The sequence below is a fragment of the Anabrus simplex genome, chromosome 3 (genome assembly GCF_040414725.1).
Source record: "Anabrus simplex isolate iqAnaSimp1 chromosome 3, ASM4041472v1, whole genome shotgun sequence".
In the NCBI taxonomy this organism is placed as follows: domain Eukaryota; kingdom Metazoa; phylum Arthropoda; class Insecta; order Orthoptera; family Tettigoniidae; genus Anabrus; species Anabrus simplex.
Window position 1 is genome coordinate 344542788 of NC_090267.1, and position 15841 is coordinate 344558628.

Sequence of the window (15841 nt, forward strand, 5' to 3'; positions counted from 1 at the left end):
AGTAGCTGTTTGTGTGGGTTTCCTGTAAATCATATAAGATAAAGAATAAGGTAGTCTGCTAATTATTATATCTAGAAAATTGATTGATCTGTTGGATTCAGTTTCAAGGGTGAATTTAATATGAGGATCAATCTTGTTGAGATTATTTAGAGTAGAGGATGCATTAATAATCCTATCATCTAGAATTACCAATGTGTCAGCCACATATCTTGCCCAAAAAGTATATTCTTGAAATATATTTGTTACCGATAAAAGTGCGGTCCAAAAAATCTAAGTATATCTCTGCCAAGATCCCCGATGCCGGTGATCCCATTGCCAAGCCATCTTGTTGGTATATTGTCAAATGTGAAAAAATTGTCATTAACTGCCAATTTTAAGACAGTCATGAAATCAAGAATCTCAAATTTACTCAGGTGACTGTATGTATTCAAGTTTCTTTCAATAATGGGAAATAATTTTTTTGGTATTAATGCTAGGGTACATATTGACAATATCAAAAGAATGTAAAGAATGGTGTGGCTGAATTTCAAAGTTGTTCAGTTTTTCAATTAGCTCACTAGTGCTTTTAATAGACTTTTTCAGTAAAAACTTATAATTATTCTTTAGAAATTTCTGAATGAATTGGGCTAATTTGTATAGCGGGCTGGGTCTGTAATTAATGATCGGGCGAATGGGGACATCAGCTTTGTGGATCTTAGGGAAAGCTTTTGCAGTTGGCAGACCCGGATTCATGTTCAGTAACTTTGTTTTCTAATGATCGGTAAATAGGAAAGAGGTGTTCTTTACTGTTTGCGTAAGAAGACTCTGAATCTGTTGAGTTGGGTCTTTCTTAATTATTGAAAAGAATTATTGCAGAAAAAGTTTTTGGTTTTTTCAATGTATTCAATTTTATCCATAATAACAGTCATGTTACCTTTATCAGCTTTTGTAATGATGAGATTATTATCTTCAATTTTCTTTTTAAGCTTGGAAATTAGTTCTCTTTCAGGGAAAGTGTCTCTATTAGTAGGTTTTATATTTGTAATAGAGGTATGAATCTTATTTAATTTTTTCTTTACATCTATTCTTATTTCGTCTTGTAATTCTTGGGGCGTTTTACTGATAGCTATTTCAGATTCTGTAACTAAATTAAAAATGTATTAACTTTGTGTTAGGCCAATTATGTTTAGGGCCATAAGAGAGAATCAAGTTATCATCATCTAGAGTTGTTTTTGATAAGTTGAGCACAGGTGAATGGAATTTCTTTATTTTGTTGTCGGGATTGCTCCATTCTGTGGTTACTTTTGAAATATTTCTGCTTAGCGCCGAGTTGTTTTTGAGTGTGTTGAGCTTTATTTCTAAGGTACTCTGTTTTTTTAGATAGTATATTGAACAATCTGTTGTCAACTTTGGTTTGAAATATGTCCCATTGAGTGCTTGAGAGTAGGTGAGCTGCTTCAAGGTGAGACTCGTAGAGTTGACTGTTTAGAAAATATTTTTTCTTATAAAGGAACTTAATTTCAATGAATATTGAATTTTCACGACCACATTGTAATCGAAACCGACTTTCAACCTATTAGGTCATGTTACGTACATTTAGTACGTGTTGAAGAGATGTTAAGTACAGAACAAAAATGGCCAACCAGACACCAGTGGGATCCGAACCCACAACCTCCCGATTTCACGTCGGTTGCTCTACCAATTGAGCTATGGTGGCCTAGGCCATCTTTGTTCTGTTGGAAAGGATCTAAGCTACAGGTCTGGTACTACTACCATTACACTGTAGAGTGCGTTTACATTGCCCGTTAAGGGCCAAGTCAATGAATATTGAATTTTCACGACCACATTGTAATCGAAACCGACTTTCAACCTATTAGGTCGTGTTACGTACATTAAGTACGTGTTGAAGAGATGTAGCACTTTTCATGAAGATAATTTTTGTAGAGATCATAAGCAGTATGATGTTCTTGAGCACTGTTGTTGTAGATCTTGAGGTTAAAAAAGAATGCAGCATTCTTTTTTAAAGTGTCATAAGTGTTACAGTTACCCTTTAATGTTTTTTGTGTGTTGACTTCTTGCCATGTTTTTTCTATCGGCTGATGATGACATAGATATGTGTCGAAACCGGTCCCAAACCATATTAAACATGTTGTGACATTAATTTGTGCAACAGTTTATTATTATATTGAATAGGTGGAACATCTCGCTTTTTCGCATTGTGATTCTCAGTTCAGTATTGATCAATTATGAAGTTTTTAACTTTAAAAGACAAGATGGTGTCCAAGTGAAATACAGCCTAATGTTTATGTCCAGTACGATGAATTGGGACATATGCAGAATAAAAGAGGAGGTGTAAATTATGCATCAAAGGAGATACAACAGTAATCTGCAAGAGGTGCAAGATTCACCTATGTTTTGTTACAACACGAAACTCGTTCATTACAACACATGGTAGGGCATTCTTGTGACTGATTTATATTCACATTCTGAGGCTGATGATCATGAGGTTATGTTCTGTTTGTTGAATACTGGTATTTTGTTTGTTTCCTTTTTTTTTTATTATTTGCTTAAATTGAGCAAACTAGTCTAACTTGTAAGTTCTGAGGCTTTGTTCAAACGTGAGGTGAAACTGATGACCAGGATATTATATTTGATTTGTTTCATGAATTTTATTTTGCTATTTTTAATGGTAATTTGAGAAGAAACTGTTTGGGGGCCGATGACCTAGATGTTAGGCCCCATTAAACAACAAGCATCATCATCATCAAGAAACTGTTCAGGTTAATGTTAAACTACTGTAACATCAGTTCAATAAAGGTACTTTTGGAACCAGACAAATCACATGTATAATTCTTGCCTAAACTGCTCAATGAAAACTCCAGCTAACATTTCACCTATTTCTAGGCTTTTCCACGAAAGTATATTTTTTCATGAATAATGTACTAATAGGACCCTAGGATTGTCAGCGATAATCGGCATGCATTTGTGATGGACAGTTTAGAGATAACCTTTGTTGTTCACTGCAATTCTGAGACTACTTAGCTAGCAACTAATATTCCAGCATGTGATTTAGTATTCTTCATATCACATTTCCTGACTGTTGCTGGAATCTTAGATTGTAAGGAGAAAGGACTTCTCACTAGCACAGCCTACATTGTTGCCAACCTAACGGATTTTCCTATTATGACGTGATGTTGGTAGGAAAGAAATGCTATGATGGTTGACTGTTACATAAGGATTACAAAATTGAAACAGTTGGATATTTTAAGATGGCTGTATAGTAAGAGAAATGGAATCAAGGTGTTACATTGGCAAGGCTGTGAGTTTTCAGAAGTGATATTCTGAAAGAAAGCAGTGAAATGGAAATGGCATATGGTTTTTTTAGTGCCGGGAGTGTCCGAGGACATGTTCGGCTCGCCAGGTGCAGGTCTTTTTATTTGCGCCCGTAGGCGACCTTCGCATCGTGATGAGGATGAAATGATGATGAAGACGACACATACACCCAGCCCCCGTGCCAGCGAAATTAACCAATGATGGTTAAAATTCCCGACCCTGCCGGGAATCTAACCCGGGATCCCTCTGACCAAAGGCCAGCACGCTAACCATTTAGCCGTGGAGCCGGACAAAGAAAGCAGTGAGCTCCCAGGTGAAATTATCACAACATTGCTCTGTTACTGCTGTACAGGAATGTAAGTTGGATGGACTCAGGTTATCTCATCATGTGGTGGAAGTAACTGACATGAAAGTACCATAATTATGATTTTTAGGACAAGCACGGCAGGAGACATGTAAGAATAAGTTAGTTGTGAACTCGGTGAAGCTGTGCATATGAACCGACTTTGGTAGTAACGTCATGTGAAATGAATAGAAGATAGATTGCATGAGAGGCAAGTGAACTCTGCCAAAGAGGGTGTGAGAACCAAAAGCAGACCAAAATGATGATGGCTACACTCAATTTTAAAGGTTTTCAGTGGAAAAGGTACGGAACTAAACAAGGTCACAGGGCTTGTTGCAAATACGGTATTGTGGAGGTGCATAGCAACTCAGGCTGAATGCTGAAAGGCACAGTAGTCTGTAATGAAGAGTGTGTATGTTTTTATTTATCACTCCCTTCACCTGAATATTATTAACTTAAAACTAGGGAACCTTGTGGGAATGAAATGTATTATGTAATTTCCATTCTTAAGAATGCCTTGGTTCTTCCTCTTCATTGCTTGCTACTACTGTATCACCACATTGATAAGATTGACATTGTGTAGAAGTCGTACTGTGACACACTGTCCTGAGACAAACTGTTTTACCGATTTCTCGTGTACTCTTTGTACCGCAAAGAGTATTAATGAATCTTTTGCTTTTGTGCAAAATTTGGATCAAAATTGCCCCATTGATTTTTGTGTAATATATCGGATTTGTGTGTCAGGTCGGGTACATCCTGCGACTGTTAGACCGAGGGTTAGGCGGCCATTACCAAACCTGACAAACTAAGGGAGAACCAATGGCTATGGGCAGAGGAGTTCACCCGTAGGGGGCTTGTTAAAGCCATTTTGTAAGAAATAACACATAAATTCAACAGGATGCTGCTGCCTTGCACATGTGGCAGGGGACTGCTAAAGGCTAATGGAGATAACCCTGAAAGAAAATCATCTCTAACGTTAGGCCTAGCAAGTTAGTTGGAGAGTAAGTGCAATCACTTTCAACACTTATACGAGCCTCGGATGCAAACAAAAAACTTGGCGTAGACAACAGCACCCGCAGACCCACACCAGGTACGATGGCTTACAGTCTGATGGTAGGCCAGGCCTTGTGATTGTGCAACACCACCAGAAAAGTCAACACACTCGAATAGGAACAATCAATGTACTGAGTTTGACTGGGAAATGTGAAAAGTTAGTGGACTTCATGGAGAGAAGGAAAATATAAATTCTAGGACTGAGTGAAACTAAATGGAAAGGTAAAGGGAAGAAAGAGTTCAGGAAAAACTATACCCTCTACTGAATGGTAACAACACAGGATGAGAAATGGAATAGGATTGATATTGTCAAGAGTTAGATGTATTACAGAGATCCAGTACATCAATGAGAGAATTATAAAGCTAACAGTACACCTTGGGAAAGAGAAGCTGGCACTGGTTCAAGTGTATGAAACTCAGACTGGTTGCAGTCAGGCTGAAAAGAACAAGTTTCTTGAAGACATATATGAGACCGTCAGTGAAGATAAGGCAATCGTCATCAGAGGCCGCAACCCCCAGCTCGGGACAGACAGGAAAGGCTATGAGAAGGAGATGGAACCATATAGCCATGGGATATGGAATTCAGAAGGGGAACATCTCCTAGACTTCTGCATAAGAAACTGTTTGGTACTAAAAAACAGTTGGTTCAACAAAAGAGTCAGTCATAAGATTACCCGTTACAACTGGGATGGAAAGAGCAAGACGGTCATTGACTTTGTCATTACAGATAAAGAAACAAGTAGACTTGTGACTGATGTCAAGGTAATTACAAGTGAGAACCTCAAGAGTGACCACCGATTATTAGTAGCAGATCTGAAAGATATTAATGTACCAAAGGTAAAAACTAGGAAATTACCTAAGAACTGCAACAGATTGAAAAGAGGACAGACAATCAGGACCTTATAAGATGGCAACTGCCTACAGAAGTGGAGAGTGGTGAGGCAGAGTGGACAAGATTTAAAAACACCTTGATAAAAGAAGCAATAGAGGTTTGCGGGAAGACAAGTGCGAGAGTAAGGGAGAAAGAGACACGCTGGTAGAATGAAAGAGTAAGATCCTCAATAAAGAAAAGGAACATAATGTAAAAAGAACAAGATAGAGAGAAATCCAAGCCAGAACAGGTAAAGGGATGAGGGGAAGATCAGAGACCTCAAGCAAGTTTACCAGGACACGAAATTGAGAGTTAAAAGAGTAGTAGAAGAGAAGGAATTTACTCAACCCGTAGGAAGACTACAGAGGCAATATGAAACTATTGTTCAGTGATCAAAAACGAGAGGAATTCTGTTGAAACCATCAAAGCAATTGAGGATCCTAATGGAAACCTGGCCAGGAAAGAAGAGGACATCAGAGAGGTTCTGAGGAATCAATTTGATCACCTATTGAACTGGACAGAAGCAGATCAAAGAACAAAAGAACCAGCTGTTGAAACCTACACAGAGGAACCTCCCATTGCATTGGCAGAAACAGAAGCAGCCCTTGGGAAAATGCTGCATGAGAAATCCCCAGGAATCAAAGTCAGCACGGACATGATAAAAGCAGCAGGAGTCCAGGGTTTACAGTGGCTGCACAGAGTGCTCAGTGCAGTTTGGAAAGATGACAAGATACCTACTGATTGGAGCAAGGGTGTCATTATCCCCCTGTTTAATAAAGGAAATTGTCGAAAATGCTCCAACTACCGAGGAATAACACTGCTTTGTCATGTGCTTAAGATTCTTGAAAAAATCTTAAGAGAGCAGATTGCGAGTCATCTTAGAACCACAGTTAGAAGAGGAACAGTATGGCTTCAGGCCTAACAGGTCCATAACAGACATAATCTTCAGTGTCCGTATGTTAATGGAAAAATATTGGGGAAAAGGAAAAAAAATCTATTTATGGTTTTCCTTGATATTGAGAAGGCAATATGACAGCATTGCAAGAGAGAAGATACGGGAAAGCCTGAAAAAAAGGAATTTGCCAGAGGGTCTGGTGAGGCAAGTTCAGTTGCGGTATGAGTACTGTACCAGATGTGTGCGATTAGGTGACAGGCATTCATCCTGGTTCCAGACCAAAAGTAGAGTCCAGCAAGGTATCCCTGTTATTGTTTATCACCATCATAGATGACATGAACAACATCGAGAAAACCTGTGGTGAACTAAATGTAATGGCTTTCGCTGATGTTCTGATCTGGGGAGGAACTGAGGAGCAAGTACAGTCGAGACTCAATGAATGGAAGTTTAAGTTCCAGGAGTTGAATCTCAAGATAAGTGAACCGAAAACAGTAGTGATGGCAATAAACAGAGATGGACGACCAGCGAACATCATGCTAGGAAACCATCCACCAGAAAGTGTAGAAAGCTTTACATACCTCAGCAGTGTAATATCGAGATACACTAGCCACAAGGAAGGTGGCAAATAGAGTGCAGAAGAGCTCTCACTTTTACCAGCAAGTACAAACACTCCTTGGGGATCCCGAAGTACCAACAAAGTCAGAGCTGGTGATGTTCAGTCAGTACTTCATACTAATCTCAACCTATGGTATCAAAACCTGCACCCTCACTATGACTCATCGAGGTTGCAGGCATCTGAGATGAAGTTCCTTAGGTTCACAATTCAAAAAACCAGACTGGACAAGTTAAGGAATGCTGTGGTTAGGAAAGAAGCTGGGATTGAGACGACATTGTTAGATCGGGTCAGCATGCCCAGATTGAGGTAATTTTGACTTGTAATGAGGATGGAGCGAACAAGGACAGCATATGTTAACTTGGAGAGACATGTGGCAGGAAAACGGATGGTGGGAAGACCAAAAACCCACTGGTTGGACATCGTAAAGATGGACATTGCAGATCGGGGAAGGACACTGGAGGATGGCATGAACAACAGAACGTATCTCAGTAAGACGGAGTTTACGAGTCTCACCGTAGCAGGGGGAGAGGTGATACTCCCACGTGGCGCGTCCCAGGTGGCGGTTAGGGGGGTCCTAACCGGCTTGCCGGCGGACTTGAGGGAAATAAAATACCTCTCGCGGACCAAACACACACCCCCTGTGGGTGGGGGAGGCAGACGAATAATACACCCACGGTATCCCCTACCTGTTGTAAGAGGCGACTAAAAGGGGCGACCAAGGGATGATTGGATTAGAACCATGAAACTACTTGTGATTAGTACCACCATGCGGGGAACACCATGGGTCGTTGTTACTTGCGCGTAGTACTACTATATTAGGTACCAAATAGGTTTGTGATTAGTAGTAATCAGGAGCACCGTGCGGTCAGGCTTTTACGGTACCTGTGATTAGTAGCACTGTATGAGCGACACCAGGGTTCTGGCTTGCCTATGATTAGTACCCACTATGTAAGGAACACCACGGGATAGTACGAGTCCCTGCGGTTAGTACACGTATGTGATGAAAACCATAGGTTTGCGTTGCCTGTAAATGGCGCCGCTATGTGTGAAACACCATAGGTCTGTATTACCTGTGCAAATTTCATTACCTGTGAGTAGTACCATAATGTGTGGAATACCGCGAGTCTACGATACTGTTGATTAGTACCGCACCATGTCAAATACCATGGTTCTACTTTCCAAGCGATAAGTACCATTATGAGAGTGCGATGAACTATATTTTGGACACCTTTAGCGTGCAAGCATCATCGATTTATTATTGAGCTATAGAAGCAGCCCCTTGGTCAGTCTTACTATTGTTTACCGTCAGTTTCTGAGACTGAGGCATTGCGGGTCGTCTCCACTGATTTTAACTTCATATCCATCCGTTCATTTTTTCGTCCTCACGTTTTGAATTCTGGTCAGTGGAGGATCTTGTGTGTATTTTTATTTTGTCATTGCATTTCGTCTCATTTCGTACCATTAGGGGCCGATGACCTCGATGTTAGGCCCCTTAAAACAACAAGCATCATCATCATCAAGAGTCTCACCAACAGTACCCAGGAAACTGGAGCTGTAAAATGATGATGATGTTGGATTTGTAAACTTGTCATAATTATGTGGTTTTGAAGATATATGACCAGTTCTATGTAATTCATGTTTTAATAATCTTCAACTTGAGTAGTTAAATTTAGCATCAAAATGTCCTCAGTCAACCATCTTGTACCTTAACAAGCTTCTCTTTCAGCTAGGGAGAAATGCGTTCCAAAATCAAATCAGTCTCTCCAGCGTGTATGGCAAATCATGACTTTCATCAGAATTTTTAGTTTGATGGCATTTTGCCTGGGTTTTAATAAAGCAGTCACCTATAATTTCCCATACATTTTGTTTAGAAAAGCCTACAAACCTGTAAAGTAATTTATATTGCACTTGGAATTGTCTTGATTAGCATAGCTGCCTAAGGACTAACCTCTGCTATCAGATGTACTACCAGACTCACACAATTGTTTTATTAGACATCCTCTACCCTGAGAGGTCGAAGATTGTTGGAATATTTCCTTTTCAGGTGACAGATCTGGAGAGCCAACGCTACATATTTCACTGTCTGAATGGTTTTCACCTGCAGGAATATATACAGTTCTGTGCGAAATAATGGAACTCGCTAACATACACTTCTTGTTTTTTTTCACCTAATACAGTGGGCCTACATACCTCTAATTCTTGTTTATAACTAATATGTCCTTTCTTTTTTTTTATAAGTTGAATAGATGCCACAAGCTTGAGCACATATTTTTTTTGTAAGTTCATCATAATGAAACCACACTGTAACTTCTTATGTATATTTTTATGGAACAGTTAAGTTTTGTGAATCTCCTTTTACAAATAGCCCACATGTTCTCTATTGGAAATGATGTGAGTTTCTGGCCACTCTAAGACATGAATATTGTTCTCACTGAAGAACTTATCCACCTTCTTTTGAAATATGGCTTGGAGATAAATCTTTGCTGAAAATTTCTATCATCTGGAAACCTCTTCTGCATGTCTCCAGTAACTCTCCTTTCCAGTACTTGGATGTACTGATCAGATTTCTATCATACCATCGGCTCTTACTGAGGGTCCCAATCCTTCATGCGTGAAACATCCCTAAAACATCTTCTTCACAGGGTGTTTTACAGCCTGTTGCAAATGTGCTGAAGTTGTTGGCTCATTCTTTACTCGTACACATATTGAACCCTCTGCCCCTGCTCTTCAAGGGGACTCTCATCAGAGAAAAGAACTTCTTTTCACTGTTGCATTGTCCAATCCTAATAATTGCAAACTCACAAGAGACATTTCCTGCATATTTTACCTGTTGGAAGGTAGTTTCTTTATAGGTTTACGGGCTTTCCTTCCAGTTGCCAGAGGTCTATGACAAATGTCGGTAACATGCAGATTCACTCCCCTTCTCCCCCAGATTGTGAGCCAAGTCCACAGCAGTGAGCCTGGGGTTTGATGTGCTGCTTCTGTGGAGAAAACTTTTATCAGTTGGCATGGTTTTCTATTGCCTATCACTGTGAAATTGAGCCACTCTGTGCCACTGAATAATTCTGTTCATAGTGCCTATATAGACACCAAATTTAGTAGGTAACTCTTTGTGTCATGGAAGTATTCTGAGATAATGCTACAATCACACTGCGCTTGCTGGGATTTGTATTCATTGAAGACTGGTATTACTAATCGCACAAGCAAACCTCAAAATTACTCGTGACACATTAAATAAAAACACTTTCAACCAAAAACACATTCAGATTAATTACCAATAAATAACAGTGTGCTTTGGGATCTTAACCCGTTAACGCCGTGCGTGTCCATATGATCACGGCCTGCATTCCTTCATTTAGATTGGTCTCAGTGCTTTGTATAGCGCTGGAATTGATTGCTGACTGTGTAGATCAATTCAAGAAGCATGTGGCAACTGCGTGCGAAAATATTATTACGTGATACATATCGACTCATTGTATCGGCACACTTTCGTTTCGTGTCATTGTCACAGCAGCTGAATCATGATGGCGCGCTTCAAGTAAGTTTGATATTTCACATATATTTATGTTTAGATTACACAACTAATATGCTTAACAAGTTTGGGAGTGATCTATGTTCACATTTTGATGCAGTTAATTTACATTTAACAGTAAATATTACTCCCGTATGCACTTAAAACATTGCGTGATCGTATGATCACGCTAGGCGCTTGTGTTAGCTATTCACCCTGTGCGTGTATTTGATGGTGGACGTTATGCTGCCTGTTACTATTACTGTTATACATCAATTTTCATGAACAACTTTATTCAATTTACGGTCATCTATTCTACATTTGAATAAATTGCAACTTGTTAACATATATGCAGCTACAAAACCTTGTTTCCCTTTTTACAGGGACATTACGCTCCAAGAAGTATTAGATATTCTTGAATCGGACAAAAAAATTGGAGAGGTTAACAGCATTTTTATTGAACCTCCGGAAGCTAATATTCACTCCGAAGATTCAGGAGATGAAGATGTTGGTGGTTTCGTTGATAACCTCACAGGTCGCCAGCTTTCAAGTAAGGCAGAAATTGTACTCGCTGGCAACGATCGTATAGGAGGCGCAGACGATGATCCCGTTTTCAGCAGGAACAGATAGGATGGACCAGAATGTGTCGTACTACAGAGTAGGCATACGTGGAAAGAAATGGTGGTGGTCGCTATTCACATGGCTCCTGGACGTATCCATTCACAATTCATGGTTACTGCTAAGGAGGTCTGGATGTGATTTGTCACATCTAGAATTTCGTCGCCACATTGTGCAAACATATCTGCATAAGTTCAAAATAACGCCAGTAGGAAGAGGCCGCCCTATCACCGCGAGATACAGTATCCAACAGAGTAGTGTCACTGACGATGTACGACTTGACGGGATTGGGCACCTCGTAGCGCCCTGCAATCGACGACGCTGTGCTGGAAAGGAATGCTCCAGTAATGTTTGCACCGAGTGCACAAAATGTAATGTTGGACTCTGTGTTCCATGCTTTGTCCTATTTCATACAGTGTGAAGCATACAGTTCTTATATTTGTTCCTATTCGGTCATTTCTGTGAATTAGATAACTTGAATGTAATATATTACGAATATCTTGAGACTTACAATGCTTTATTTATGTGTGTACATATTGTAATTAATGTATATTCTTCATAAATTATAATTAGTTTATTTTAGTGTATTTTGTTCATAATTTATCAATATCAATACATAAAATCTATAAATACTAAAGAAATGCTATACAGAATGAAATGCTAACACATCCGCCTAGCGTGATCATATGAACACGCCACCTAACGACGAAACCGTGAAAAGTATGAGCTTAATATTTTGTAGTTATGTTATACTATGGACCTGAAGTGATTCAGACGAATTTCAAAGAAAACGGACGAAAAAAATAATTTTGGCGTTAAAGGGTTAATAAGCAATGTGTAGTACACTGTTGCCAACCATTGGGAAAATTGTTTTAAAAATACCTTGTTCTGATTAATTTGTTCGGTGCTGTATGCCCTCATTGTCGTAGAGTTCTGAATCACTTCCAGACTCGCTGCCCAGTTTCAGTGGAGCTATATTTTGTTCATGATTCAGAATTTTGATATCCATCAGAGTGTGGTGATAAAGAGTTCGTAATTGTAAGAAGCTAAGAAAAGCAGAACTGTACTTCCTTTTGTTGCGACTGAAAACCATAATCACCTAATAACCAACCTCCACTAAATATAATTCTGTGATTGATCTCAGTGTTAGGGAACAATAAACAGGATACTGTTCGCTGGGTGGTATATTGTAATTGAACTCTTTTATTGTTGTCTACATAGCTTGTGCTGACTCCTAGATCAACGTAGAGTGGGATATGCCTATAACAGTTCAGTGCCATCACACGCTCTTTCTTAGTACTCAGTTGACTAACATCCTACTTGAAGAATGTTCTACAATTCTTTGGAAGGGAAAGCCATTGCAATTGCAATAGCGATCATTAAGACAACACATAAAACCAGGTATATAACATCATGGAAGAAAATCCAGGAAAGTTACAACTGTTCTATAATATGTGCCCTAAAAATACATGAAAAATTATTAAAAGTTGCAAAATATTTTAGACATATGAGTATAGCAGAATAATTAAAAATGAAAATGGTAATTTTGACTGTTGCAGTGAATCTAGTCTTAAGAGACCTTTTAGGAGCAAATTTCTCCCTTTCAAGTTCAACTCTTTAAGATATCTAGGCTGCCACATTTGTTTACAACTTTTAGGATAAACACAATGACGGGTCAGTATGGGAAGAGAGAAAAATAGAAAAAGAAAAGAAAAGCAAAAGGTCAATGACATTTCATACACAGCCATCTTGAAGTAAATTAGGCTGTCCTCATCAAACCCAGTTCTTCTATTTATACATATCTCCTCAGTCGCTAATTAGTTAATTAATACTTCCTGGCTTCATCTTTCTATGTAAAGCTTGATTTGCTCTTCTGTTTCCATTAATTATGTATATTGGCCCATTGGGTTCCTTTTGTCTTTTTATATTTGTCAAGCGTATATAGTCTTTTACCGCCTGTATTCATCTTTTTCTGTTCTTGTCTCTTCCCCTTTCCTGTGGTTATTCGGCTTTCTTCTTATCGTACACTCCCCATATCAAGACTCAAGATCTGTCAAGATGGCCCCTCAATGAGTGTTGAAACGCACCTTCCTTATGAAGCAGGGAAGCAGAAACAAGCTCATCGGAGGCTGAGAAGAAATGGATATAGATCAACTGGGATCTTTGAAGAGAGAACCAAATCCCTCTGAGGATAGTGCTGTATGATAGATGATGTGGGGATTGTCTTTGTCCTTTAGTGTTTTCTTTCAATTTCTCCCTCCACACTGACCTGTCTTTGATGTTTCAATATTTCTATATATGGCTTTATTTGCACTTGTTTCTTTCTCTCCATTGCTTGTTCAAACATTTTGCTGATCATTGCTTGAACAGGTTATCGAAAAAGTTGTTCTTCATATTAATCTTAGCTGTTCACACTTGGTTATCTTGTCTCAATGTTTTGTCATTCTCGAACAGTGCACTTCGGCCTAGATTATCCATCGCTTTTGTATGGATTTCTTGAGGTGAAAAGATATCACCCCTCAAATTTTCCAGGGTTTTTGAAGTTTGGGATTCTCTGGATTGTACCCTCTTCTTATTTTGACTTCAGCACTAACATTGGAGATTCCTGTTCTTTAGTTCTCTCTGCAAAGGAAGTAGGCTATATATTTATCATTCAATGAAGATCACGGAGTAGTTCTATATACACAGTTACACAATAGGTGTAATTGTTTGACAACATTGCTTCATGGTAATCGAACAAGGTCTGTGGAATTTTCAGGTTCCAGAGTTACGTGTTTAGTTTAAACATCAAGTCTATAGCTGAACCAGCTAAACTTCTTTAATTTGAACCTTCTGTTAAAGGGAACGGTTCTGGTTTTGCAACTTCATGAAGTTTGTGCTTGTATTGTGACTGTAGAAGAAAGTTACATACTGGTTTCTCGTATTATGTCATAGTTTTTTTGTTTGAAAAATCTAGGTTGTACCTTCATCTATAGGAAACACAGTTGTAAGAAAGTTTAGGGCCATGAAAATTGTGGATTCTTACTTTCAGTCCATCTCTCAAGCGCTTATACTCATTCTAATGTTGTATAAACCATGATGTACTATGCTAGTTAAAATTTCCAATTATTATTATATAGCAATTCTATTGAAGTCAGTCGGAACCCTCGACAGTGCTGAACGTAATCTTCAGTGCAATGTCGGGACAATCACTTGCTCCTGGACCACGGCCTTCAAGCCCGGATAACACTGACATGATTTCCAATTATTCCTTGTCCCATAGTCTATGCCAAAAAGCAAATTCTGCGACAGAAATTAACAGTTGATCCCAAGCAACTACCTAGACCTTGGTGACAGCCTTGGTAATTTGGTAATTTTTCGCTTATTGGTGAAGTGAAAAATTCATATTTTTTATTTAACCCTATTTTAAATAAAAATACCTCGTAAGGTTCAGATAGGAAGTTAAACCTGTCATTGAGAAGGTCAGAAAATACGTAATAGTTATGGAGGAATCTCATTTCAGGGGTTGGCTTAGACAGAACTGTGACTTTCTAAGCCCAAGTTGGCAAGTTGGATCGTGGTTGAATCAGGTGGTATTTGAAGGTGCTCAAGTATGTCTGCCTTCTATGTGTAGATTTACTAACACATTGTGTGGGACAAAATTCTGGCACTTCAGCGTTTCTGAAAGCCGTTTAAAAAATGTTATTTAATGGGACTTATAACCAATGACATCAATATTAGAAATCCCATTCATCCCATTTAGTCGATTTAATGTAAACTATAAATATTTAAATGAAATGTCAGAAATGCAAGGGCAAGAGTAACAGTTCGATTTTAGGAAAAGGAAAATCAGTAGTGGAATGAAACTCTCATTGAACTGTTATAGTAGACTCGCATTTACTAATTTGAAAAAGAGACAAAATGCTTTCTGCTCAAGTGAGTATGCCACATTTGCACAATACTACGAAAGTAACATACATTTTCCCTGTCTGTTGGCTCACTTTCTTTTTCTTGGTGTGTGGTGGTGGTTACTCTGCTAATTTTTGAAAACTTTGAAGGATTTATGAATTCTGTTTATAAGAAGTCCCTACATTTTGAAAATATTTCATTCCAAAGACATATCTTGATATGAAAGTGCAGATATATGTGTGTATGGTGCAATTTTGATGTGCAATCCTAGATATTTGATATATGACTGTAAAGAAGGCTTTTTTACACGAAGTTTCTCCTTGTTACAGTTGTTCCTGATAGACTTCGGGCTTGCCAAAAAATATCGTGACACACGCACTCGCCAGCATATTATGTATCGGGAAGATAAGAATCTAACTGGCACTGCTCGTTATGCTTCAATAAATGCTCACCTAGGTATCGAACAAAGGTATGTTTAAGTCCCTTGTAATATGTACATCATTATTGTTAAGACTGACCTCTGCTTACTTAAAGAAATGTGCATTCTTCATTTTTAGTATACGCCCTGATTTTTTAACATTTAACGTGGTTAACTTGTTTTCTAAAATGTACATCTTTCAAAGATTCTAAATTCACTGTCATTTAATATATTTCTTTGATTTTAAGGAAACTTTGCTATTAGCTTAATATGTTTAGTTGCAATTGAGATTGAATAGTTTAATATAAATAAAGGC

The 15841-nt window shown here is 38.6% G+C and overlaps 1 protein-coding gene across 2 annotated transcripts in view; it reads left to right on the forward strand.

The window, feature by feature from the left end:
* The window catches only part of LOC136866356 (casein kinase I), a 259574-nt gene that overhangs the window by 138459 nt on the left and 105274 nt on the right, over positions 1 to 15841 (forward strand). For both annotated transcript variants that reach the window (XM_067143226.2, XM_067143227.2), the window contains exon 4: positions 15437 to 15576. In XM_067143226.2, the coding sequence (XP_066999327.1) occupies positions 15437 to 15576 (140 nt within the window). The remainder of the gene's footprint in view (positions 1 to 15436; positions 15577 to 15841) is intronic.